This window comes from Centruroides vittatus, unplaced genomic scaffold, assembly GCF_030686945.1.
Source record: "Centruroides vittatus isolate TY-2023 unplaced genomic scaffold, ASM3068694v2 contig_400, whole genome shotgun sequence".
In the NCBI taxonomy this organism is placed as follows: domain Eukaryota; kingdom Metazoa; phylum Arthropoda; class Arachnida; order Scorpiones; family Buthidae; genus Centruroides; species Centruroides vittatus.
The window spans coordinates 1,514,097-1,540,795 of record NW_027122215.1 but is presented as its reverse complement, the minus strand read 5'-3'; the positions used below and the strand labels follow the sequence as shown (position 1 = coordinate 1,540,795).

General features: G+C 29.6%; 1 protein-coding gene across 2 annotated transcripts in view; it reads left to right on the top strand.

Moving 5' to 3' along the window:
* LOC136976423 (ecto-NOX disulfide-thiol exchanger 2) overlaps nt 1-19,093 on the top strand; it is a 43,835-nt gene extending 24,742 nt beyond the window's left edge. Inside the window, exons 9-13 of one of the 2 annotated variants that reach the window (XM_067271687.1) lie at nt 3,888-3,994; nt 10,302-10,443; nt 14,983-15,203; nt 17,505-17,661; nt 18,683-19,093. In XM_067271687.1, the coding sequence (XP_067127788.1) occupies nt 3,888-3,994; nt 10,302-10,443; nt 14,983-15,203; nt 17,505-17,661; nt 18,683-18,903 (848 nt within the window). In that variant the 3' untranslated portion in view covers nt 18,904-19,093. The remainder of the gene's footprint in view (nt 1-3,887; nt 3,995-10,301; nt 10,444-14,982; nt 15,204-17,504; nt 17,662-18,682) is intronic. The other variant, XM_067271688.1, reaches the window with a different exon arrangement.
* Nucleotides 19,094-26,699: the final 7,606 nt, after the last annotated feature.

Genomic DNA, 26,699 nt, shown 5'->3' with positions numbered 1-26,699 from the left:
AATTGAAATGACAACAAATCAAACATTTGGCAATATGGCATTCATATTTTTTATGATAAAAATCGTATGAAAACTAAGCAGAAAAATACAAAGTTCCATTTTTAGTTTACATTATCTATTCAAATTCTTAATTGGTCCACGTCATGTTTATTATTTACTTTCATCAATTCCTGTACATTCTCTAACAGAAATAATGAATATGCTATTCAGTGCATTAATTTTTTGCTTGTTATTTTTGAAATTTATAAAATATACTTTCAAAATTCATTTATAAATTAAGCAAGTTTATATAGTTTTAAATATATCTGTGTATATGTATATATATATATATATATATATATATATATAATCTACACACTATAAAATTATCATCTTAAAATACAAAATTTTGATATATATATATATATATATTGTATATAACTCATTAATTGAATAGAAACAATTTGCTGGAATTAGTAAAAATTTCATAATTCAACTAAACTATTAAATGCCATAATAATGCATGTTAATTATTGTAAAATACAAGTTTTTTTTAATAGAATATAAAGCTCAAATTTGGTTCTTGATTTATATACTATAATTATTGCTTTTCTAATTAAATAATTAAATATTTTTATATTTTTAATTGTATAATATAATCAAAAAGTGGAATATGGACATTATGTTAATGATATTCTCTATTTGAATCTCAGGAAAAAGTATGAAATAGGACATTAAATAATTTAAGACAAATTATGAACTAGCAGATGATAAAAATTAAAATAACATTTTGCAGATATTGACAATGTTTTGACAGAAGGGCATAACCCATAAATTCCTCACATTTGAACTCTATATTGCTTTTACTGAACATTTGCATACTGATAAAAGGACATTCTATTTTAAAGTTGGGATCAGGTTGCCAACAAACTGTAAACAGAAAATATATAAATGGATAAAATAAATCTTTATTTCCAATAGTGGTTTTATTGTTATACAACATTAATACAAAGTAGTGAAAGATAATGAAAATAAAATGTAATTTATACAAAACATATTTAAAAAACACAAAATAATAATTAGATTTCAGTATTTTAAAATTCACCAGATTTCTTGAAAATAATACCTGAATATCATCATCAAAAAATCACCAGTGTTGGCAACATTGGTTGGAACAAATGTTCTGCTGTGTTCCCTTTTTCAATACAGCTAAACATCTTGCTTTCATTGTAACGTCTGCTTTGGACAAAACCTAAATAGAATAACTGTAGAAATGATCATCATTGTTCTTCAGTCTTGTCTTGTAAAAATATAGAAAAAGTTGAAGCAAACTTTTTTTTCCAGGACATGTGCATATGACTTCTGATATGATGCACAGTAGAATTGAAAGTTTTACAAGGCAAGTAGAGGTGTGGGGAATGTCCTAGAATTTTCAAAAATCCAAGGACGAATTCATGTTTATACAGTGCTGTGACACTTGAGCACACAGGTTTTCTAAACTTAAAGGATATTCAACAAGCCGTACTTCCAAATAGTTGACTGACCAATGTGGGGAAATAATTAAGTGGCAGGAAGTTCAGGTGGCTTGTTTTGAAAAGGGAATCCAAGAAATCAATACCAAGTACAGCCTTCAAAAGAATGCAAAAATTTTTACCATTAAGACCAGCAATAAAAGACATACTGGCAGCCATTCCTCCCTTATGTTACTCAAGATTCTGTAAATTTTAGCCCTGAAATATAGAGATTTAATAAACATTGTGATTATGGAATCATATCACTCAACTATTAGGTATAGTTTTGTAAACTTCCAAGCAGTGCTTATGTCCCTAATGTGTTAAATGAAACAGATGAGAATGATAAAATGGAAAGTTGAAAATTGTACATTGAAAATTGATTTATTTTTCTTTTACTTTGAGAAAGTAAAAGGAAAAATTAGTTGATTATGCCCTTTTTTATTTTCATATGCCTAGTAGTATAAAAGAAAAAGGGATATTTTATAATGTGCCTTTTACCACAACACTTTTTGATTTATTTGAATGTAAAAACAAAAGGATGTATCCCATAAAAAATATTGACTGATACAAAATTATTACCATCACCCTTTCATCAAGTTAAGCTTTGTTACAATTTTACAATTACTTTATTACAAAATCTGATTTTCCAAATGGTTTTCTGCTTCTACTAAAGATTTTGATAAATGTGGGTTATGCCCCTTGTGCCAAATAGATGATGAGGGATTTCAAATTATGTGAATGTCTGAAATACATCTGAAAAATTAATAAAAGTTTAATCTAGTAGTCTGATTGGTTTAATGGAAATATTTCTTGATACACAGGTTTTTATGTAATGAAATGTTTAATACAAGCATTAAAATAGAATTGATGTGGATTTAAAGTGACCCCTTTAAACTGCAACAAATAAAAGCACATAATAGCAAATATGAAATAAATTCACCAGAATTCTAGGTTTTAAGTTACTGAAACATTCTTAAAACCATTAATTCTTTTTACATCTATGTCCTTACTCTTATCAATTTCTGTCTGTATCCTTGTCTATTTGGACTTTGTTTATTAATAGGACTTATTACACTGGTATAGTTTCCAATTAGCAAATAGAGGATATCTTAGTCAAACAAAATATCTTTATTTTCACTAGGTAAAATAATAAAGATATTTTGTTTTGACTTTTTGACTAAGATCTCCTCTATTTGCTAATTGGAAACTACACCAGTGTAATAAGTCCCATTAATAAACAAGGTCCGAGTAGACAAGGATACAGACAGAAATCAATTCTTAAAACCATTTTGACTTAGAGATACAAAATATATTGAATTTATGGGATTTAAATCTGAGCAAAAGTAAAATTCAACTTAGCAAGAAATTTGACTTAACGAAGTTTGATTTATTGAGAGTCAGCTGTATGTTATACTAGCAAGAAACTCAAATAGTCACTTTTCACACTTAAGGAACTTAAATCTTCACTTAAATCATCTCTATAAAAATTTTAAGTTTAACAAAGGGAATACTTGTTAAATCTCTTAGGAATCCTGCATGTAAATTTTTTAAACTATTTCTTTTGTTCTTTTCTAATTCAATCATAAGTATATAGAATACTTCATTTTTAAAGACAGTTTTTATCAACAAGACATTACATTTTACAATAAGCATTGTTTTGGAAAATCAACATCTGAAAGCATTTCTACTAATCACTACTTAATATTTAGTTATCCCTGTTTAGATAATATACAATGATTGCAATTTAGAGCTCTTTAAAAATATAATTTATAGCCTCATGATGATGATTATAATAATCTTGAAAATAAATTTATATTCTGTTGACCTTTAGTATTCTATTAATATAATTTTTATGATACAATCTATAATTTTTAAACCAAAATATTATTTGTTAAATTCAAAATTTTCAAGTAGTGTTTATTATTTGTAGTAATAATAATCTAAATTTGGACATGTTTAAAGTTAGCATCACATAGCCTTGGAAGCTCTGTATCAGAAAAAGGTAAAGAAGAAAATTACTTTAAAAAATTCTAACTTTCAATTAAAGATTTATTGAAAAAGTATAGGATAGGATGTTAAAGGAAAGGCTTGGCTCAATGGTATAGCCTTGGTAATTGAAAAAGTATAGAATGTTTTTTTTTTTAAAAAAAACATTTCTTTTAAATTAATAATCAGAAATAATAAAACTAATAGATTTGTTATTATATCATATTGGAAAATTGAACATAGTAGTATGGTATATTAACATTGTCGTAGTTCATTTAACCTATGTGTGTGTAGAGGAAATGGAAAATTGTGAGTATGAATGAAATTTTATTTTATTACTATACTTCCTGGTCTGTTAGTGCCTCTATGGCACAATGTTAACCACACTTTCTCTCACCTCCTCTCAAGTCAATCAGATTGAGAAGGTATTTGTGGCAGCCAACCATCAGAAAGTCTGGGATCACTTTACGAAGGCCCAAAGGAAAAACATCGATTCTTGGCAAAAGCAAACAGAGGTAAGGAATTTCCATCTGGCAGAGCAGTCTTTTATAAAAAATAAAAAAAAAAAAGAAAAGAAAAAATGTGAACATTATGAAAAATAAACAAATGAATATAGATTTTGATATAAATTTTTCAGAACTTGAGTAAAAATTTAACATAGCAGGCTTTTTATTTTGTATTAAAAATTTTGTTGAGCATGTTTATAAATTTGCTTGACAATTTTCGTTTTATTAAATAAAATCCTTGCTAAGTTATCCCAAATGTAAGTTTTGAAATAAATATTATATGTTGAGAAATTTATATTCATTTTTTGCTTGCATTTATCTAGAAGAATATTAAATCAATTTTCAAATAAGATTAAAAAAAATTTTAATTGTACATAAGATGCATTTGCTTTTTTCATATCTGCTTTCAGTTATAATAAGAAAATCATTAACATAAAATTATACAAATCAAAAATCTATTTAACTAAATCATCAATCAATCAATTTTTTATTTAAATTTATTATCAACTTTTTATAATAAAAAAAATCACTGAAAATTGTAAATAGTTTAATCACAAATTACTTTGAATTTTACTTTGAACATGATATTATTGACAATCTGCATTTTTAACTTAAATCAGCTTATTTTTTTTAATATAATGTAAAATGTTTTTTAAAGCTTTCATTCTATCTTCAATTTATTAGAATGTAAACACTTATAAAATGCTAGAAGAAACTGTAATGCTAGAAACAGTAAAGGAGTCCACTTTTTATTCAGATTTAAATGATTTTCAGGACCAAAATTCCCTCATCTTGGACTTCTTAAACAACATTTGTTCTTTCAAATGATCAAATGTCCAATAGTTTAAATGCTCAAAACCTGTTAGAAAATGGAACACAAACATCAATAACACATTCTAACAGGTTTTGAGCATTTAAACTATTGGACATTTGATCATTTGAAAGAACAAATGTTGTTTAAGAAGTCCAAGATGAGGGAATTTTGGTCCTGAAAAACATTTAAATCTGAATAAAAAGTAGATTCCTTTACTGTTTCTAGCATTACAGTTTCTTCTAGCATCTTTATGGAGTCATCCAGTTTGCATAAGTACTTATAAAATACAGTATATAACTAATAAGTACAGATATTTCAAGTGTAAAATTAATATCATGCATGTATATTTGTTGTCATTAAAAATATCACTGAGCTTTGTCCTTTGCAAAACTACAGTATTGACATTCATCATTAATTAAATTTTTATTTCATGTTATAAATCATAAAAAATCAAATGTGAAATTAAATGAGATTTTGTTCTAGGCAGTACATTTAAATTTAATATGTCAAGATTGGCAAAATGCTTTTGGGAATGTCTGCCAAAATAAATAAATTTGACTTGAAAAAATTATAAATTATATTTAATCAGAATAAACAAATAATAAAATTATAACATATTTAGGATAAATCTTATTAAGATATAATTGAATATAAAATAAAAATAAAAAATTGAAAATAAGTTAAAATCAAATTAGATAATTGTTTGTCACTTAACTAATCAGAATATTTTTTTATTTAATTACCTTTAGTCTAAATTACTTTATAAATTTGGACTAAAGGTGATTAAGCCATCATCTTGTATTAAATTTAATAATTAAAATTAATTAAATTAATTTAGAACATTTTGTAAGATAAGATCAATCTGGAGTAGGACTTGAACTAGCTATCCTTGCTTACTGTGTAGATGCATTACCCATTACAATTTGGGCTTAATTTACTGAATAATTTCTTATTATTGTGAATATTTGTAATAAAGCTAAATAAAGTCATTAGGAAGCATAAACTAAACTTTCTGCCATTTCCAGATTGCATTATAACTTAGTTTCACTATCTTTAGTAAGGTCTTAATGCCATTTAAGTTAAATTGATCAATCTGATAAATTACAATTATTTTAATAGGTTATTTTTTATTAATTTAATTCTAAGTGAATATAAGAAATTATAATCTTTTTGATGGATAAAATTCAATAATATTTTTAATAACAAGTGTACATTCATTTATAATCAGTTTCTATTAGAAAATTTACTTTTACAAAACTGAAATAGTTTTTATTATTTAAACACAAATGTTACTGGATGCTTTAAATTATGTTTACATTTTAATCTACTGAAGATGAAAATTAAGCTTCATAAAATTAACTGATTGTGAATTAAGAGATTATTTTGTAATTCAGAAAGAAAATTGCTTTATTAAATAAATATCCTTCATATATACCAAATAATTAAATGTACAGTTTTATATTTATTTGTCGAAACTGTCACACAAAGTTTGTAAAAGAGAATAAAACCTATTTAAAAGTAAAACTTTGTGGAAATGTTGATCATTGTACTGAGGACATGTAATGCATTTTAAACTGTTCCAAATTATTTTGATTTGTCAAAAGAAAAGACAGTTTAAACTCAATAAAAATTAAAATGTTTAAAATACTTAAACACAGCAAGTTAAAATACTCAATTTTCCCGACTTCAAAGTAGTTGACACAAGACAAGCGGAAATACCCAAAGACAACAATACCTTTTATTAAACAATTATCACCATATGCATTATGCTACAAATAGCCTCCTCAGTGGTTACTCTGTTTAACAATATTTGTGCTTTTATATTCGACAAATACATCCCAACATTCATCAGTGCTTACTCCTGTATTCAAATTAATTGTATTTGCATAGCTACGGATACAATAATGTTCTACAAACCGTCTTATAAATACATTATCTATTTTATAAAGTATCTTTACATTATTATGGTTGATAGTACACATATTATTATTACAATGCTGGTACCATGGAGATTCTATTCTTTTAAGATGTACTGCCGCCTCATGCTCCTTCAATCTTACACCGAGTTTTCTATCCGTTTCACCAACATAAATTTTTCTGTCTGAACATGTGCATTGTAGTTTGTAGACAACACCAGCACTCTCCAAGGGATTCTTTGTTGTTGTAGTGCTTTCTTTATTAATTAAATAAATAAATTTATCAAATCGATTACATTGTTTTCCTATTAATTCTATTGGATAATTATATAATAAACATTCATATTTTTCATACAGATTTTTAATATATGGTATAGCGATGAACACTTTATCTATTTTTTTTATCTTTAACATTATATCTGGTATTCATATAAACACGATGCCATTTTTGTATAAGTTGCCGTGGGTAGTCATTTAACAAATATTTTTTATAAACATTTTCAAGTTCCATATCTATATACTTTTGTAAGGTAGTTCTACTATATATTTTTTGTAATTCCATAACAAATACATTATGTTTTATTTTTTCGAGGCAATACAATTTATAATTTATTACTTTATTAATATTACATGTTTTCTCGTACTTATGAAATAACAGTTTTTCTTTCTGTCTCGTTATTATCACATCCAAATATGTTATCTCATTATGTATCTCTTCCTCACAGGTAAACTTAATATTATCATTCAATGTATTCACATAACTTTCAATATTTCCTGCTGTAGTAATGTCAGAATCATATAGTATCAGTATATCATCGACATACCTCGCATAAAAGCGTCTTTGGGTATTTCCACTTGTCTTGTGTCAACTACTTCGAAGTCGGGAAAATTGAGTATTTTAACTCGCTGTGTTTAAGTATTTTAAACATTTTAATTTTAATTGATTCTAATAACCAATCCCATTGTTTTATTTATTTTAATACAGCTTAAACTGTTACCTTGAATAAATTCTATTCAGATTTCTCAATTGAAACTGAGAAATATGAATAGAATTTATTCGGTTGATTATGAAATGCACAAGATCATAGTTAAATGAATCATACAGGTATAATCATTGGATTTATTAATTTGAAATCAATACTATGTATAGTACAATAATATATAATCAAACTTTGTTTCTGTAATGAACTGTAGATTCTGAATATAAATTAGTTTTATCCTAAATCTTGACTAGTTATTTATCAGAATGTACATAATCAATATATAAAAGTGTAGTGTTTTTAGAATTGCTTGCATACTTTAGAAAATAATGAACAGATAGGTTTAAAATATATATTTAAATAATAATTGACAGTTGTAACTAGTTTAATATCAAAACTTTTATAACACTGTCCTACAGAATATGATTTTGGTGAATCTGTTTCACCAAAATCATATTCATATTCAAATATTTTTTTGCTTGATATGAAAATATCAAGCAACAATTAATGTATATACAGATTATATAAGTATCTATTACATAGGTAGGGGCAAAGGTTGACTTACAACTAAATATACCATGAGTTTAACTGCTCGGTATTACAGGTTTGCATACTGTAACATTGATTCAATCTTTCCCAGTAGATATCTGCAAATTAAACTTGCATGCATCAAAAATGATAACATCACATCATCCAAATTGAATGCTAAACAATCAAAAATCTAGTTTAAAAATAATTCAGAGAAAATTCAGCATATATAATTCATTAATTTGCTATTTATCTTTTAGATATTTATTTTAAAAATTTTAGTTTTTTTAACAGTTATGATTAATCATCATAAATAAATTTAATGTACTATAGATTGATTTGAAGCTATCACACAGAAAATATGAGCTAATTAATAACATTGATGATGTTGAATGTCCATTTATGAAAGTTAAGGAACAAAAAATGATTAGCGAGGTTGAGGCCGAAGTTTTAAATGCGAAAATGTATACGTCAGACATTCGGTGCTGCTTTCCTATAAGCCTAGAAGTTTGACAATGGTGTTTGGAATGTTGAGCATGATTCCACTGACATTCCAAACACCATTGTCAAACTTCTAGGCTTACAGGAAAGCGGCACCGAACATCTGATGTACACATTTTCGCATTTAAAACTTTGGCCTCAACCTTGCTATTTATATAGTATATAACTCAAAGTAAAGAAAAACTGTTTTTTGGTGTTAAAATGTTTATTTAACTGATTTTTGTGAAACCGTGTTGTATTATTCTTCGAAGTATCAAACACAAATCCGTGTTAATAACAACCACTTGGCTTTTTTCCACCTTTATTTAGTTGAATAAATAAAGGTGGAAAAAAGCCAAGTGGTTGTTATTAACACGGATTTGTGTTTGATACTTCATGTTTATTTAACACCAAAAAAAAACCTAGTTATTTTTTGTGTTAAGTTAAGTTAGGCAAGTTGTAAACCATAAATATTATCTTATTTACAATTTTAATTTATATTTTAATAAAGCATTTTTCTTGAAATTCAAAGTAATCTCAGTTTATGTTGTATTTAAATATTTAATTTTTACCCATTTCTTTGTGATTTTCAGTTATCAATAATAATTCAAATTTTATTTTTATTAATACTCTGTTATGAATTTAAAAAAGACTGCTTTGTACTTGCTATAGTTCTGTAGTAATGTAGCTTTAAGCAAAGACAATTGTCCATGCATAAGAAGAAATAAGACCAAGCAAACATATATTTGTACAAATAATAATAACAAAATATGGTAAAATTTAATTAGTGGATTATATTATATGATAAGACAAAACTGTGATTACTATTTTTTTGAAATTCAGTTTTAATAACTTATATGCTATTTTTCATGCTTACTGACTCTATAAGAAATAAAAGTAAAGCCCACAAACACTAAAACAAGTAGAGGAGTCGTGTCTGTTTTTGTGGTAAAATGTTTTTCAAGACCTGTTTACGTCACCCTCAGATCTTATAAGTTTCAGAATCAAACTAAAATGTTGCAACATTGTATCTCTCATAGATGTTAACTTTGAAATACTTGCAATGTTTTAGTTTGATTCTGAAACTTATAAGATCTGATGGTGACGTAAACAGGTCTTGAAAAACATTTTACCACAAAAGTAAACATTTTACCCTTTACTTGTACCCTTTACTTGGGTTACAAGTAAAAACCCTTTACTTGTTTTAGTGTTTGTGGATTTTAACAGTAAACATGATACACAAAAATATTAGTTATAAATAATAATCATTATTCAGATTTGTCTTATCGTACAAAACTACTCATATTTGTAAAGATCGTATTTGTAAAGGTGAGTACTATATAAAATATGTTAAACATCCAGCAAAAATATAGTACCAGATTTTATTGGAACAGGACCAAAACAGGTGAGAACATGAAATATCAGCCATAAATGATAATATGCATTGTAGATATATTATTAAATTTATGTGAATGAAGGAAGTATTTCTTAAGATTTACTCTGCAGAAAAAAAATTAATTTTAATATATAAATAATAATTTATTAATAATGACTTGTTTGTAAAATATAAAAAGTATAAAATTTGTATGAAACAATAGGAAATAAAAAATGCTCAACTTGAAGAAGTTCTTAACGAACGAGAAGAGTTCGAAATGGAATTGAGTGATGGTGAAGATGGAGAAAACCAAACGGCAAAAAAGATACGACTGGAAGATGACGATGCTGGAAAAACAAATCATGGTAGTGTTTTTACTACATGTTGTGATCATAAAAATTGTGTTACATATTTATCCACTTGTTATTGCATTGTTTTAGACAGGATATATCAAATTTATAAATGACGAACAACTTCACACTGGGTGTATAAAATAAAATGTTACTCATGAAAAACCCGTAACCAGTGCGTAACATACAATATCAGTCACTACGAATGTTTTCAAAACCCCTCCTGGGTTCTTCTTCAGGTTAAAAAATTGACTGGAACGATTTTTGAAGATGAAAAAAGGAACCAAATCACATGCCAAACAGCATTGAACGTGGAAATTTTTACATGTGGCTGAATGGTATTTTAAAAAATATCAATGTCACAAGGCTTGCTGGGAAACAGACCATCAAATCTTTAACACAAGTTCGAATGCTATTTTTGAAATATCGATGTCACAAGGTGTGATGGGAAGGAAATCGTCATATCCCTGACATAAGATCGAATGTTATTTTAAAATATCGATGCCACTGGGCATCCCGGGAAACAAGTCGTACACTCTTCCCCAGCTCCTCCAAAAACTATCCTTTACGTAAAGGATAATGTTAAAGCTCCATACACATCAGGGCCTGCCAAGCCAAGGAAAGCATTAGCTCGTCCCTAGAATTGATGGATGAGGAAGTACTATAAGCCTTATAAATCTCCAACTGCTCCAACCATTTGACATGGTCTACGCGTGTTGAGGTGACAATCAATCTAGCTTTCGATAAGTCCGCTGTAATATCAGGATCAGATGTGTAGGTTGATAACGAGGTGGAGCATTTATTGTGTTGTATGTTGTGTAAATGCTCCTTCAATCTGATCCCTAATGCACGCTTTGTCTATCCCACGTATACTAAGTCCCTATCATGTGACCCAGTTCAATACAAGATGGCGGCCTAGTTAGAAGAGCGCACACACACTCGTCTACCCAAGAGGCACTAAACGAGGAGTTGAGATACTTGGATGACGTAGCCAACAGGCATGGGTACAACAACATTATACCAAAAAAAAAAATTTCACAACAGATCTTTCGAATGAAGGCCCCTTGTTCTGCGAATGATATTTCACAAAATGGCGGCCAAACCATGGAGAAACAGAGGATCCCTGTTACTTACAATCCTGTATTGAGATCAATATATAATAAGATCACACAGCAACGGGATGTCTCCATTGCATACAGAAGATGCCCATCCCTGTTTGATATGCTGCGTAATGGGAAAGATAGATTCTAATATGGAGAGACTTCTGGGAGTGTATGCCATACCGCTTAGGGATAACCATTTTGATAGGGATTTAGTATACATGGGATCGATGCAGTGTACGTTAGGGGTCAGATTGAAGGAACATTTACACAACATACAACACAATAAATGCTCCACCTCGTTATCAACCTACACATCTGATCCTGATATTACAGCGGACTTATCGAAAGCTACATTGATTGTCACCACAACACGTGTAGACCATGTCAAATGGTTGGAGCAGTTGGAGATTTATAAGGCTTATAGTACTTCCTCATCCATCAATTCTAGGGACGAGCTAATGCTTTCCTTGGCTTGGCAGGCCCTGATGCATACGGAGCTTTAACATTATCGTTTACGTAAAGGATGGTTTGTGGAGGAGCTGGGGAAGAGTGTACGACTTGTTTCCCGGGATGCCCGGTGGCGTCGATATTTTAAAATAACATTCGATCTTATGTCAGGGATATGATGATTTCCTTCCCATCACACCTTGTGACATCGATATTTCAAAAATAGCATTCGAACTTGTGTTAAAGATTTGATGGTCTGTTTCCCAGCAAGCCTTGTGACATCGATATTTTTTAAAATAACATTCGGCCACATGTAAAAATTTCCACGTTTGATGCTGTTCGGCACGTGATTTGGTTACTTTTTTCATCTTCAAAAATCGTTCCAGTCAATTTTTTAACCTGAAGAAGAACCCAGGATGGGTTTTTAAACCGTTTGTAGTGACTGATATTGTATGTTATGCACCGGTTATGGGTTTTTCATAAGTAACATTTTAAATTTATAAATAAGCTTTATTAAGAATTTAAAATTTAGTTTTCTTAATTAAAATTTTTGCTTGTATTAAGGAAACAATAATTAAAGTTTGTGTGCTCTATAAATCTGAAATTTAAATACAAAATATTGTATATCATATATTATACTTACAGATGAAGTAATAATTAAAGTGCAACAATTTTTTAAAATTTCTCAGAATAATTTAATTGATTAAATTTGATCAATTTTTAATAATGAAAGTAAAATTTGTAAATTTTCAGAGTCGGTTTTGTTAAAAAGTGTTTTGTAATGTGGAATTTACCATGTTTTATTTGTTTGGTTGTTAAATTTGTTCATTAGTTACTGTAATCTTTAGGAATAAACTACAGTAAAAAAGAAACTAAACAATTTTTTTATTATTCCTTTTTCATTCTTGCTTATATGCATGTGATTAAATGCAATGTGCTGGAGAATGATCATATTTGTCTATATTTTTAATAAATTTTATTTAAAACTGCAAAAACTTTAAATTCCAAAGTTTATTTAAATTTAATTATTTAACCAAGTTTTTCTTATGATCAAAATTCCATAGCTCATCAGAAATGCAAATTTTTTTTTAAATATGACGAAAGTGATCTAAAATGTGGTCTTAAAATGTTATTGTTTGAATATAACAATGATATTGGTTCAAAAGACAGCCAATATACAGCCATATATGACTATTTGAATTCTTGCTGCAATAAATGTCTTCTAGTACAAATGATCATACATCTGAATCAAATAATAAATGTATTATGAATTTCTTTGAAGTGCATTTATGAAAAAACTTGAAAGTCTTGCTAGTAAAAAAGAATGGGAAATAGAAGGTAACTTTGCTTCCATTGTCTATTTTCTTTTGTTTTAATAGTGTTATCTGTGTCCTACTGTTGTTTAGTTTAGTGATTTTTCTCAAAATTTTTCAATGCAAGATTATTCATAACAGAACATTATACTAGATTTCATTGTTGTTTTTCTGTTTTCATACAAAAATACTTAAATGTGATATATACAATATCATTATAACATTTTTATTGCTGTCTACTGCCTAATTAAAGAAAATACAGTTCATATATGAGGGGAGTCTGATTAAAGGTACAGGCCAAAATTACACTAACATTTATAAATAAAGAAAATATTTAATACATTCCACATAATCGCCTTAAACTTTGAGACATTTATCCCAGCGTGACACTAGTTTGAACATCCCTTCACAGTACCGTTTGCTTGTCAATTTGCTTGAAGTTGCCAGAATGCTGTCTTCCAATTCCTCCTGATCTGCAAAGTGTTTCCCCGCCAAAACTTTCTGTAAAGGTCTGAATAAATGAAAATCCGGGGAGCTAAATCTGGACTATACTCCACATGTCAAATCAAACCAAACTGTGGTTGGCACAGCAGAAATGGGAGGTCCTGCAACATCCTCCATACAGTCCAAATTTAGCCTCCCATCAGATTTTCATTTATTTGGATCTTTGAAGAAATTTTTGGCGAGGAAAGGCTTTGTGGATCAGGAGGAATTGGAAGACATTGTTCTGGACTACTTCAAGCAACTTGACAAGCAACAGTACTGTGAAGGGATGTTCAAACTATTCTCATGATGGGATAAATGTCTCAACATTTAAGGCAATTATGTCGAGAAATAAACAAATGTATGCAGTTTTTGTGGAATGTATTAAATATTTTCTTCATTTATAAACGTTAGTGTAATTTTTGCCTGTACAGGTACCTCTAATATTGGAATCCCTATGTACAATTCCTAATAGAGGATACTATGCAAGCTTGTTGGGTTACTGTTTACAAACATATTCTTTAATGACTTCATCAAATATTTTGTTAGTAAGATAATTACAGTTTGTAATGTTTAATATCGTGCCAAGACATGGATTGATAAATCTGATTAGTTATCACTTCTTGTTCTAGCAGTTCTTGTTTTTTAATGTTTTTGTGTCATTTGGGAACAATTCATTGAGATTATTGGATAGACAGTAAAAGTTTTTCCATAAACAATGGAAAAAACTTTCAGAAATTTGAATTTCTGATATTCTAATTTTTTAGGAATGCATTAGATTTGGTATGGCTGCACTTTTTTATCATAACATTTTCACATTGATTATTGTATACCAGATTTCTTCAAATGTGAAAAATAAACTTCTGAATACACATGTCTCACTGTTAATTATGGAATTACTGTTGTTATTATTTTATATTTTATCCGAAACATGTCACGGATTCCAATTTTGACATTAATCTGTATAAAATTTATATTTAGTTTAAATTTGAGAACAATTGAGAAAAATGAAAACTTCATTGGCTACTAATATTAATGATTTGAATATTTATCATTAATTAAAAACATATTTTTTCTATCCATGTCATACACTAAAACTTCGTTGCATGTTTTCTAATATAAAAAAGTTTTTATATTAAAATACTTTTATATGCTTAAATAAAAAAAACCATAACGTTTTTATGAAAATACTGATATTATCATTTTAGATTCAAACAAAGAGCCACATCTCCAAGATGAAAATGACTCACTTCGCTGTCAATTGGAAGCATATCGAAATGAAGTAGAAGTTTTGAGAGCCGAAAATCGTCAAGAACAAGAAGCCAGAGAACGTCAATTGAGACTGCTCCAACAAGCTTTACAAGGAATGCAACAACAGTTAATATCTATTACTCAGCAACATACACATGATGAGGAAGAAATTAAAAGAGTACGATATAACTTTTTCTTTAATTTCTAATTAATATATGAAAATGTAATGAAATTTTTTCTTTTTGTAAAATTCACACAGATGGTAATTTTCATATTACTTTCCTGGCTGTTATATATAAGGGAAAGTAATGGATTCGTGTCAAATTTGACCCTCTGAGTTTTTTGCAAATCTCCACATTCTGAGACCTCCTGAACCCAAAACAGTCAAAAAAACAACAAAAAATTCCGTGTGTGTGTGTGTTGGCATCTATTTCGCTTAATATCTCAGGTTGGGGTGAAGTTAAAGAAACCAAATTTGGCACAGTAACTTGTATATAAGAGGAATTGATGCTATTAAATTTGGTTGTGAAAGGTCAACGAGATGGAGAGATAGAGGGTGGTAACGTGTCATAACTTGTGAGGGATCAGACTTAAAAAAGATTTTACTTGGTGTTAGCATTTACAGTGTTTTATAAAACTCATCTTCATAATTAAGTCTTTTGCTATTTTATAATAATTAATTTTAGTTTTTTATTTTGATTAACTCTTTTGACACATGGTCTGCTTTGTAGTCATTACTTTGTTCCTGGAAGTTCCTCCCATTCCCTGCCCACTGGAGAGGGACTTCACAATTGCACTGTATAATTTGAGAATAAGTTTATTTTGTATAAGATCATTTTTTAGATTCAAGAAAGTTTTAATTTTACCTATTAACTGGTTATGTGAAACCCATGTCGGTTTTTTTTAATTAACAGATTTATAATTTATTTTAAAGAGTTTTCCTTATCTGTTTATAGTTTAAAATCTGTTATATTGTATGTAACGTTTGTTTTTTAGAGTTTTAAAAATAGAAAAAGTTTTTCTATAAAAATAACAGATTTGATTATCTATCTAAAAAGTTTTATCTCAGACATAGTGAATAATTTTTTAAAATTGGACTTTGTTAAAATAGAACAAATACTTTTTCGTTAATTTTCATAAATTGTGGGTAATATAATTGACAATTGTCTGCATGGTAAATGGAAGGTACAGGATTTGAGTCTTGCTCCAGGCCAATTCTTTTCTTCTAGAAATTCTAAATTAATAGTATATTATGCAATTAGTTTATAATACAGGTGATTATGGCATGAATGGAAGTTTGGCACACGAGCAGAGCGAGATGGGCCAATTTCCATGGATGCCATAATTGCTAATTATAAATGGATTGTCATACATTATTTTGTGGTTAGACTACAACTATAACACTATACTTAGGAACTCAAAATCATGTATAAACACAGTGTTGGTGGCACCTGTGCCATAAAGCCGTGCCACAAAATTTTATGGCATGGATGCCACCAACACTGTTTATACATGACTTTGAGTTCCATAAATATAGTGTTATAGGTGTAGTCAACCACAAAATTAATTTATTATAATTAAAATTACCACGAGATGGTAGCTTAGCTGCCTACCTCTAGACAAATTACTTTGTATTTAATTATTAACTCAGCTTAATTGTAGTTTGACTATTCAGCAGATTGTCTAATTTTCAATATTGGTTCATTCTGTTAGTATCCCTTCTGTCAGCTCATACTAGATGGGAATGTTGATGCTCACCTCTAGAATCGATGAGTTGTGGCCAACCCATACCTTGCCTGTGGTCATTGTTTATCCCTCCTCGGATCATTATTTTTGAAGGTTCTAACATCAACTGACCATAAAAATCCCATGAGCCTTGCTGTCTCAAACGCTTTGACCTACTTGTTGGTCCATTGTGATTGTCAAACTTGCTTAAGTTTTCTATTTTCCCTTCTAAAAAAAATGTAAAAATGGATTAACAGCATGTTTTATTCATACTGTTTTCTGATGTAGGCATGTGCTGTGTGTTTTGTTTTCAGTTGCATCCAATTGCATAACATGGAGTGGTCATAATGTTTTGGCACTCAGTATATATCATATTGAAGTACCAATGGAAAGTTTGTGCAATAAAGCTGTTTCCAGTGAACATTGCAAAGTATAATTTAGAAATTGTGTTCTAAAATAATTATACATCTATATTAGCTAGATTTTAGAAATACTGTTTAACTAAAAATGTAAAACACCAGCAGACTGAAGATTAATTTAGTAATAAATTATTTAAACAAGTAATTTGTGTGTTAAGCTATATTTTAGTCATTCAACATTAACATATATAGTAATTAATACAATTAATCATCATCTGAATATAATTATTTTATATTTATAATAATATAATGCACTTAAACATTTATCAATTTTGAATTTTATTTTAACATATTTTGATGGGGGAGGTAAATGATTCGTGTTTACATACTTCCAGTTGCGGAAAATGCTTCATATTGAAGAAAACAAAGGAAATTCAAACAATGATAAAAGTACAGAAGAGGAGGAAGAAAAAGAACTTAATACAAATGTCAGTTCTTCTGATTGCTCAATCTGCAAAGTCCAAATAACAGAAAAAGAAGCACAACTTATTGGTAAAAATTTTTCTTTATATCTTATCTTCATTTAAACCAGTTTTAAAATCATATCAAACTGAAATATAATGGAGGGTTAAATTACAATTGAATATTTGACATAAGTAATCTTAATTAACCATGTATATAACATATATATGTGAGCATTGTGTTGGCCGCCTTTATTGCTAGACTTATCACGTCCAGTGACGGTGTGATAAGTCAAGCAATATAGAAGGCTAACATAATGTTCACAAATATATACAAAGACTAGACAAGAAGCATATCACAGTGTATGTAATAATTTATTTTTGCTCTAAATGACTGTTTTTCTTTCTATTTAATTAAGAATTTCATATCTTTTAAATTATTACTTCCATTAATTAATTTTTGATTGCTATTTCTTTGTAATTTGTTTAGATACTCTGACAAGTCAAAGAGATAACAAAAATCTGAGTGATGAATTAAAATAAACAATTTTCATGTGTATTCTTTTTCATGCATTCATTAATAATTACATTATTAACATTACATAAATGATAATGTTATAGCAGTATTCTTTATATATAGACTACTAAACCCAAATTATTGTAATGATCAAATGATAATGCTAGGCTAACTTTTCAGCTTAATCGAACTTAATAAGCTTTAAGCTTTTTTATTAATTATGTATTATCATTTGAGTAATAAAAATTAATAAAAATACAGAATAAAGTTTTTATTATGCATTAAATCAGTTAATTTTTAAGTGGATTATTGGTTATTTATATTTGAATATATGCATATCAATAAAAGAATGTAATTTAATGTGATTTACTAATGTTAAAATAATCTGATATTATGTTTAAGACAAATCAATTTAATGTTTTACACTTTGATATATTAAAAATATCCCATCTCATCTAGTTATGCATATTTCAAATGTAAAGATTATTGGTCATCAGCAATATTAATTTTTAATAACAAATATTAAAACTTAAATTTTGATATTACAAATATGTAAATTACTAGAGTATTCAAAAACTATTTTATATAATTACAGGTTTAATATCAACATTCCTTCATGTACATCCCCATGGTGCTGGAGTTGATTACATCTGGTCTTATTTACATCAGATTGACAATACACTAAATCCAAGAGATGTAGAAGGTCTGATGTTAAGATTTCCAACAGTTTTCAAACAAGAACTATCAGGCGTAGGAGCATTATTAGAAAGAAAATGGACTTTTTGTGGATTTAAAATTGCGGATCAGACAGATTAAAAAAAAAAAACTAGTATTGTATTTAGTTGCGTCTTTTAAACAGTTAATTTAATACATATCGATGAAGCTTTTCTGATGCGGCATGTCGATAATTACTATTTATTTAGCCAAAATATTTCTCCGGATTTCATAAGTTATATTTTAGTTATATGACTAAAAATATGCAATTTGTAACAATAGATTAAGAGTATCGTCCAATGAGTTTTCTAAACCGAAACCTATAATTTTATTATAATATAATAAAAGCTTAATCTTTTGTTGATTAAGAATGTGAGACAGTAAAAATGGATAAAATTTTCTACTTTTTATAAAAAGTAGAAAAGAATTTATTTGAAGTAAATTCTATTTTTAAATTAATTATATTTATTGAAAGGTTTAAAGTGATTGAGTTTGATTTATAGTCCATAACATGATTTGTTTTCGTCTTGATAAATGTATTTAAAACTCCTGTTTCAAATAGGAAATAATTTATAATATTTATTTTCATTATGCACCTGAACTTTTCATTTTACCTGAATATTCATAAGTTTGTAAACAAAACTTTCAGAGTATTCCAAGTAGATTTGTTATCCATTAATTTAATGTACATAGATCATGTTAGATAATATCCATTGTATTTCTTTTAGTTATAAAATGGTTTGTTCTTTTTTATAGTGTTACTTTCTCCTATTTTGTTCTGGATGTTGTCTTGCTTATTGTAAATATTTTGTGCGTGATGAAACAAAATGTACATATATGTATGAACTCAAAGTACATTGCCGAATGAAAATTTTGATATTGTATTACAGTATAATTGTGTACAAGTATACATAATTCCAAAAAAATAGTTTTTAATGAATAAGTTAATTTTTAAAAGATTAATGGTAAAAGTGATTAGTTTTATTTGAAATTTCTAAAAATTCTTGTTAATGAAAAATATTTCATTTTTATTGCTTTTATTTAGTTTTTTAAACTGTATTTCTTTCTTACTTTTGTACATATCTTTATTGTCATCATTTTTTCTCATTTATATCGACAGTATTAATTTATAAATTGCTTTAGATTTCGTATGAAAATATAGCTTATTGAAATCTTGGAGTAGTTCCTTAAATATTATTTCAGCAAAATATTTGTATATATTATTAACTTTTATTTTAAAAAATGATTCATTATTATAACATAAACACAGCAAAAATCCTGTGAAATTAAAATGTACATCTTATTTGATTATATTTTTCTGTGATTTATAGGATTTATTTGTTAGATTACATTTTCTATTTGATTGGAAGTTTTCCAATGTATACCATAAATTATTTTATTAATTAGCCGTAAAAAGTATTTATTTTTAGTTTTTATAATTCGAAGAACAAATTCTTATACAGTGCCCAAATTTAGTAGTTTCAAAATAAATACAGAATATTAAAAACAAGAACGTTAACCTTTTTAATAAATTAGCAAAGTGATGATTATACAATTTTCTGCATTTTTTTTAAAATGCGAGAAAACAGAATTTGTTGCCAAATTTTCATCAAATCAATTAGTTAGCATGTGAAATTTTTACATTCTGATATTGATAATATATTTATCTTGTAATTTTCTTGATACAGTTTATCTTAAATTTACCTTTTCTTGAGTTTTTCGACGTTTATTTTTTAGTAGAAAGAAGAACAAAGTAATTTTCATAAATTGTAAAAGTTCATTCTTGGAATATACTCTATATCAGCAAATGCTTAGTTTTGACTAAATTTTTCACTTCTGTGTCTTATACACACATAACTTAAGCTATAAATAAAATTATATTCTCAAACTATGCACAAATTAGCAATTCTAGTTTCATCATAATCAGTATTTTGTAAGCTAATTTTGTAACCCATGACTTGAAAGAGAACAAAATGCTATTACTAATTGTAAATTGAACTTTCTCAAAAGATTTTGCAGCTGAGATTTTTAAAGTATATATATATATATATATATACATATATATATAGTTGTGAATAATAAAAATTTTAAAATTATTTTGCTGCTTAAAATACACCTTTTTGAATCTGTAAAAGTGTAAATTGAAATAAAAATTTTTGACAACCTTGTAAAGAACAAGTAGTTGTTTTCTGAGTTTTTACTTTGATTTTAAACAAAATATACTTAATAAAAGGTTAAAAAATTGGAAATTCCATTATAATACACAATACTTTCTCAGGTAAACAGAAAAATTACAAAATCTCTTATTAAGACAGGAAGGTTTTATTTTTTTACGGTAAATATTTTACAACAATATTTTAAATGTTAAAACCATATAATAAACAGAAAATTGAAGACAAAAAGTAGTTTTCACAAATGATTTTGATGTTACCTAAACAAAAACAAATTTATTAGTTTAAAAAAACATAGGAAAAATCCTTTGTAGTCGGATACCCATTATTTATATCAAACTGGGAGGCAGAAACCATAAATCGCGGAAGGAAGTCGTCCTATGATCGGTGGAAGATCGAACTCATCTTCGATTTTGACCTTTCTCGCGCTCCAGGTCGGAGTCTCGTTACGCTTAGTAACGAGAGGCCAACCACTCGAGAAGCGTGATTGAGGGAGAACGACCAATCAAAATGGACGAAAGAAAGAACGGAGATTGATATAATCCCCGACAATCGAGGACACCTGGCACTCTGTTAACGTTCCAAATAAACAAAACGCCGTGTGTCAACGCGCAAAAAAAAGAAAACAGTTTCTCGTCTATTGTGCCAACCTGTAACCCGTACCACTTCGGACTTAGACCGTGTCCCCACGCCTTACAGACTTGTCAACGCCACTGTCCCGGGGCCACCTTCGATCGACGATTAAAGAACCACATCGACGCCCAGGACGTCCGAACGGCTGATTGTCCTAAAGCAAACTATTTTGTACGCCGTGTATGTTTATTTTATGTTAAAATAAACGGTTTTTGTCAGATACTTGTCGTCTTTGTCTTTTCCGGCACCACGCACTTACGAATGGACCCTAGGGCCTAGGCCATCACTGACGCGCAATTAACTGATTGCCCCTGGAAGTCTGCTTCTTACAGAAACACAGCTTCCCTATCATCAAATGTCAGGGCACGCCACTGGTAAATGCTAATAACGAGTAAAATCGTCACAATTTTTACCTGTATTATTGTTTTCTAGTGTCAAGCTTATCTTTACCAAAGAAAAATTCCTAAGAAGAAATTTGACCGTCGTCTAAATTGTCATTTTAAATTGCGCCAAGTTTCCACTTGACACAATTTTTTTTACATCTCAGGTGTTTTTGTCTGGATACAAGTATTAAATTTTCGGAGCATTGCATACTAAAGCGGCTTTAATACGGCTGGAAAAGCGAGCCAACGACATAATTCGTTTCACAAGAAATGGACTATGTTTTGCTTATCCAGCTGTATTGTAACGCTGTACCGGCCCGCAAGTGGCCAAGCGAGTCCGTTCCCTGGTATAAGTGGTGTTTCGTAACTCAAGTGGTATACTTTTGTATGAGAGTTTTAACTAATAACTCTTTTAGTCCTTTCCATTGAAAAGCTGCTGAGGTAAGATTTTTAAATCATATTCTGGTATAAAAATAATTATACAGTCAAACCTCTGAACAACGGCCATTGACAAAAACAAAAAAATTGCCGTTGTTTGCAGGTTATTTTATATACGTTTTTGTTCAATGTTTCTGGAAAAATAGCCGTCATTTAAAGGTGACCGTTGTTGGCGGTTAGACTGTATTAGAATAATAATTATATATTCGCATTTTTTATTCTTGAAGAAAAAACTATTTTTTTTTCATTCAGAATGTTTTCGTCCAGGGCCGTTCCGACCCGGGGGTGCAGAGGGTGCGGGGCACCCGGGCGGCAAGCCTAGGGGGCGGCGCGAGCCGCCTTAAAAAAAAGGGAAAAATTAATTTATCATTAAATTAATATAATACATAAATATTATTCTAAATATTATCTTTAAAATACTACTATTCTAATATTATTTGAATATATGTACTCTTCGAGCGGACTATCATCTTCCTTCTTCGCCCCTACGGGCTGACTCGGATCTTCCTTCTTCGCCCCTACGGGCTGACTATCGATCTTCCTTCTTCGCCCCTACGGGCTGACTCGGATCTTCCTTCTTCACCCTATCGGGCGGACTATCGATCTTCCTTCTTCGCCCCTACGGGCTGACTCGGATCTTCCTTCTTCGCCCCTACGGGCCGACTCGGATCTTCCTTCTTCACCCTGTCGGGCGGACTATCGATCTTCCTTCTTCGCCCCTACGGGCTGACTCGGATCTTCCTTCTTCGCCCCTATGGGCCGACTCGGATCTTCCTTCTTCAGCCCTGTCGGGCGGACTATCGATCTTCCTTCTTCGCCCCTACGGGCTGACTCGGATCTTCCTTCTTCGCCCCTACGGGCCGACTCGGATCTTCCTTCTTCACCCTATCGAGCGGACTATCGATCTTCCTTCTTCGCCCTCTCGGGCTGACTCGGATCTTCCTTCTTCGCCCCTACGGGCCGACTCGGATCTTCCTTCTTCACCCTGTCGGGCGGACTATCGATCTTCCTTCTTCGCCCCTACGGGCTGACTCGGATCTTCCTTCTTCGCCCCTATCGGGCCGACTCGGATCTTCCTTCTTAGCCCTGTCGGGCGGACTATCGATCTTCCTTCTTCGCCCCTACGGGCCGACTCGGATCTTCCTTCTTCGCCCCTACGGGCCGACTCGGATCTTCCTTCTTCACCCTATCGGGCGGACTATCGATCTTCCTTCTTCGCCCTGTCGGGCTGACTCGGGTCTGCTATAAAGATGTTTCAGTTGATCAGGCGTAATTCTATTTTTGATTTTCTATAAATGAAAAATAACAACTTACTTATTGAAGTTTATTTTTAATGAAAATTATTTTGGAAAATGTCATAAAAAAAGAAAAACGAGAAAATTTCCTCTTAATGCAAGTTAAATGTTTTGCAGTGTTATTGCAGAGGTATTTGCATACGTTGCCAAGCATGGAGTAAGTATACACTATATTTATTCCATGCTGCTAAGGTGATACGTTGCTAAATGCGTAGGACGTGATAGTTACATGGGGTTTCTTTCAATATAGCGTAAAAGTAGTTCTGGTCTGTCTGTTATTTCTGTTAAAAAATGATTGAGCTTTATTGGTATATTGGTAAATGTCACACATTGTAACCTCTGCTTTTTTATTGAGAAAATGAAATTATTTTTTAGCTAATTCTGAGGTAATATTTTGTTGTGTTTTTTTCTTTTTGTAATTATTAACCATACAGTTCGGTTTATATTTTGATTTATTTTGTATTTAGGTTTCTTGGTTAGCTCACAGATGGTGTTTTTTCGCTATATAAGTGTGTTTTGTGTTTTTGCATCTTGGGAAACTATCCATTGGATTGACGTAGAAATTAAATTTTTGTGTTTTGCTTTTAAGTATGTAGGTTACACTTTTTTGTTTTTTCCTGGAGACTTCTCTTTATGATTTAAAATTTTTAAATATTTGTTTTTTAAATCAATTTTGTTTATGTAATGTTATAGTTAATTAATCGGTTTATTCCTGGCAAGAGGCTTCTTAATTTCCACAACACATTATGTCACTGAGAATTATTTATTCACTTTAACGAACGTTTTCAACCTGTTCTACACGTCATTTTTTTTAAATTTATGGAACATTGATTAGTATTTTTTCGAATATAACAATTAAGAACACATTTTAAAATATAAAAATCTTTGGAATATATTGCAATATTATATTAAACTTGTAATAATCCTTTATGGTAAGAATACTGTTGTATTACCCGCATCATGTTTGAAATAAGTATACTGAATAAATGAAGTGATAGGCATAATACTTAGTACGGGTTACCGAACGTTTATTTTATGAATTATGTAAAAAGCGGTCACTAAAGGTACGGTTTGCTATGCAGCTCGTTCGGAACGAAAATTATTTTGTTACACGAAGGACGAGAACCTAGCTTACAAGGACCTTTTGTCTAGAGCTCTAGGCCATCGCAGGTTCAGCCGGGTGGTAAGGGACACAGCCCGATATATCCGATTTACCCACAAAAATTCTCGAATTTCTTAGTCCACCCGGATTCGATACCCGGTCTTCAGAGCAATAGGTTGATGTCTCAACCGCTCTGGTTTCACCAAAGACTATTAGTACCTTTTTTATAGAATGAAACCGTATCCTTGAACGCTTGGTTTAGATGGGGAGACATATATTTATATAATCTCACGTAGACAGCCGGACGGTCGAACCGTAAAGGTGACAGCCGGATACCCGGAATCAAATCCGGAGATAAGGGAATTTCATAAAGAAAATCTATTTTGTTTCTTCGGCACAATGAAGTGCAGTTGATTGAGATTCGTGCTGAAGAAACAAAGTAAATAAGAAGACACGGTTTCAAATTCAACCAAGGGAATTTTGTTCCCTCGAGGAAACGTACGAAAATATTCCGATAATCTACATAACACTTATATTAAATAAAGTGATTTACCCGTAATAAGAATTCGTTTAAAATTGATTCCTTCTATAATAATTTGTTGTTAGTTGGCTAATGTCGACTTCCAAAAGTTTCATTTCAGTTTTGTTTCCTTTGCTGAAATACGGTGTTTCTGTCTTTCCCTTTTCCCTCGATTATTCTGCAAGTTCTCAGCTTTTTTCTTCCGTTATTTCTTCTAAAATAAGAAAAAAAAATTCGGTATTTTTCTTGGAAAGTGCCGGCGATACGAAAATGGCGTTTGGATTCAGACCAACAACAATGGCGTTTGTATTGTCAATTCGGTAACAATCAGGGATGAAGCTGAAATTTAATTGTCGTCGATGACGTTTGGCGAGTGACGTCACGTTATGTATAAAATTTTATAAGGTTTCTGTCTTGCAAATTTCGTGAAAAATTTACTCGAATATCAAAGAATTTTTTAAATTGGCTTTCGTAATGTTTTATTAATCTGAAAGAAAATCTCCATTTACATTTTGTACGAGGGAGAGAAAGGAAACTGAAATTACAAGTTTGTCTTTATCGAAAACATTTGAAAAATTTAAAAGTTTACAAGTACAATAGCTTTCGTAATGGTAAGCCGAACACTACGTACTGTACCTGCGAGGTCTCTGTAGTCACTCAAAAAATCCAGTTACAATTAATCGAATATCTTTATTTTTTTTCTTTTCAGAAAAACATCCATAGTGATCTCGCATTGTAATTTTATAATGTAAAAAATTAAACCAAGTAAAAATTTATGACAATTTAGACGACGGTCAAAATTTTTCTCGGTAGTTTTTATTTGGTGAAGATAAGCTTGGCGCTTAAAGGCGAAATATAAGGTAAATACAGGTAAAAATCTTCTTTCTAAGATTAATACTGAAGGATCTGTCTCGCAAAATTAGTTCAAAATGAGTCCCTTCACCAGTGGCCAAGCAGTTCCAATTTCAACTTTCAACTCCTAACCGTTTGGGCTCTGCGCTTATTATTATTATCAACCCATCTCGATTATAGATTATAATGTTAATATTTATTAATTCTAGCTGGCCAGTTACACTAAAAATAATAACTAAATTTAATAATAAAATAATAATAATTAAAACTTGCCTTTACAGCGAAACAAACTAAAAATAGAATAAATTACATTAGAAAAGAAATCAATAGAAACATATTTTGGAAAGTATGGATAGTGAGTATTTATAGCACTTCTTTGTAAAGTTAGTTTCGGTTTGGAGATGACAGAACATTTTGTTTTATATACTGTATATATAAAATATAGGTATAGATAAAGTATTATAATATTGCCTTTATAAGCATTTTTTATGCGTAAAATACAGC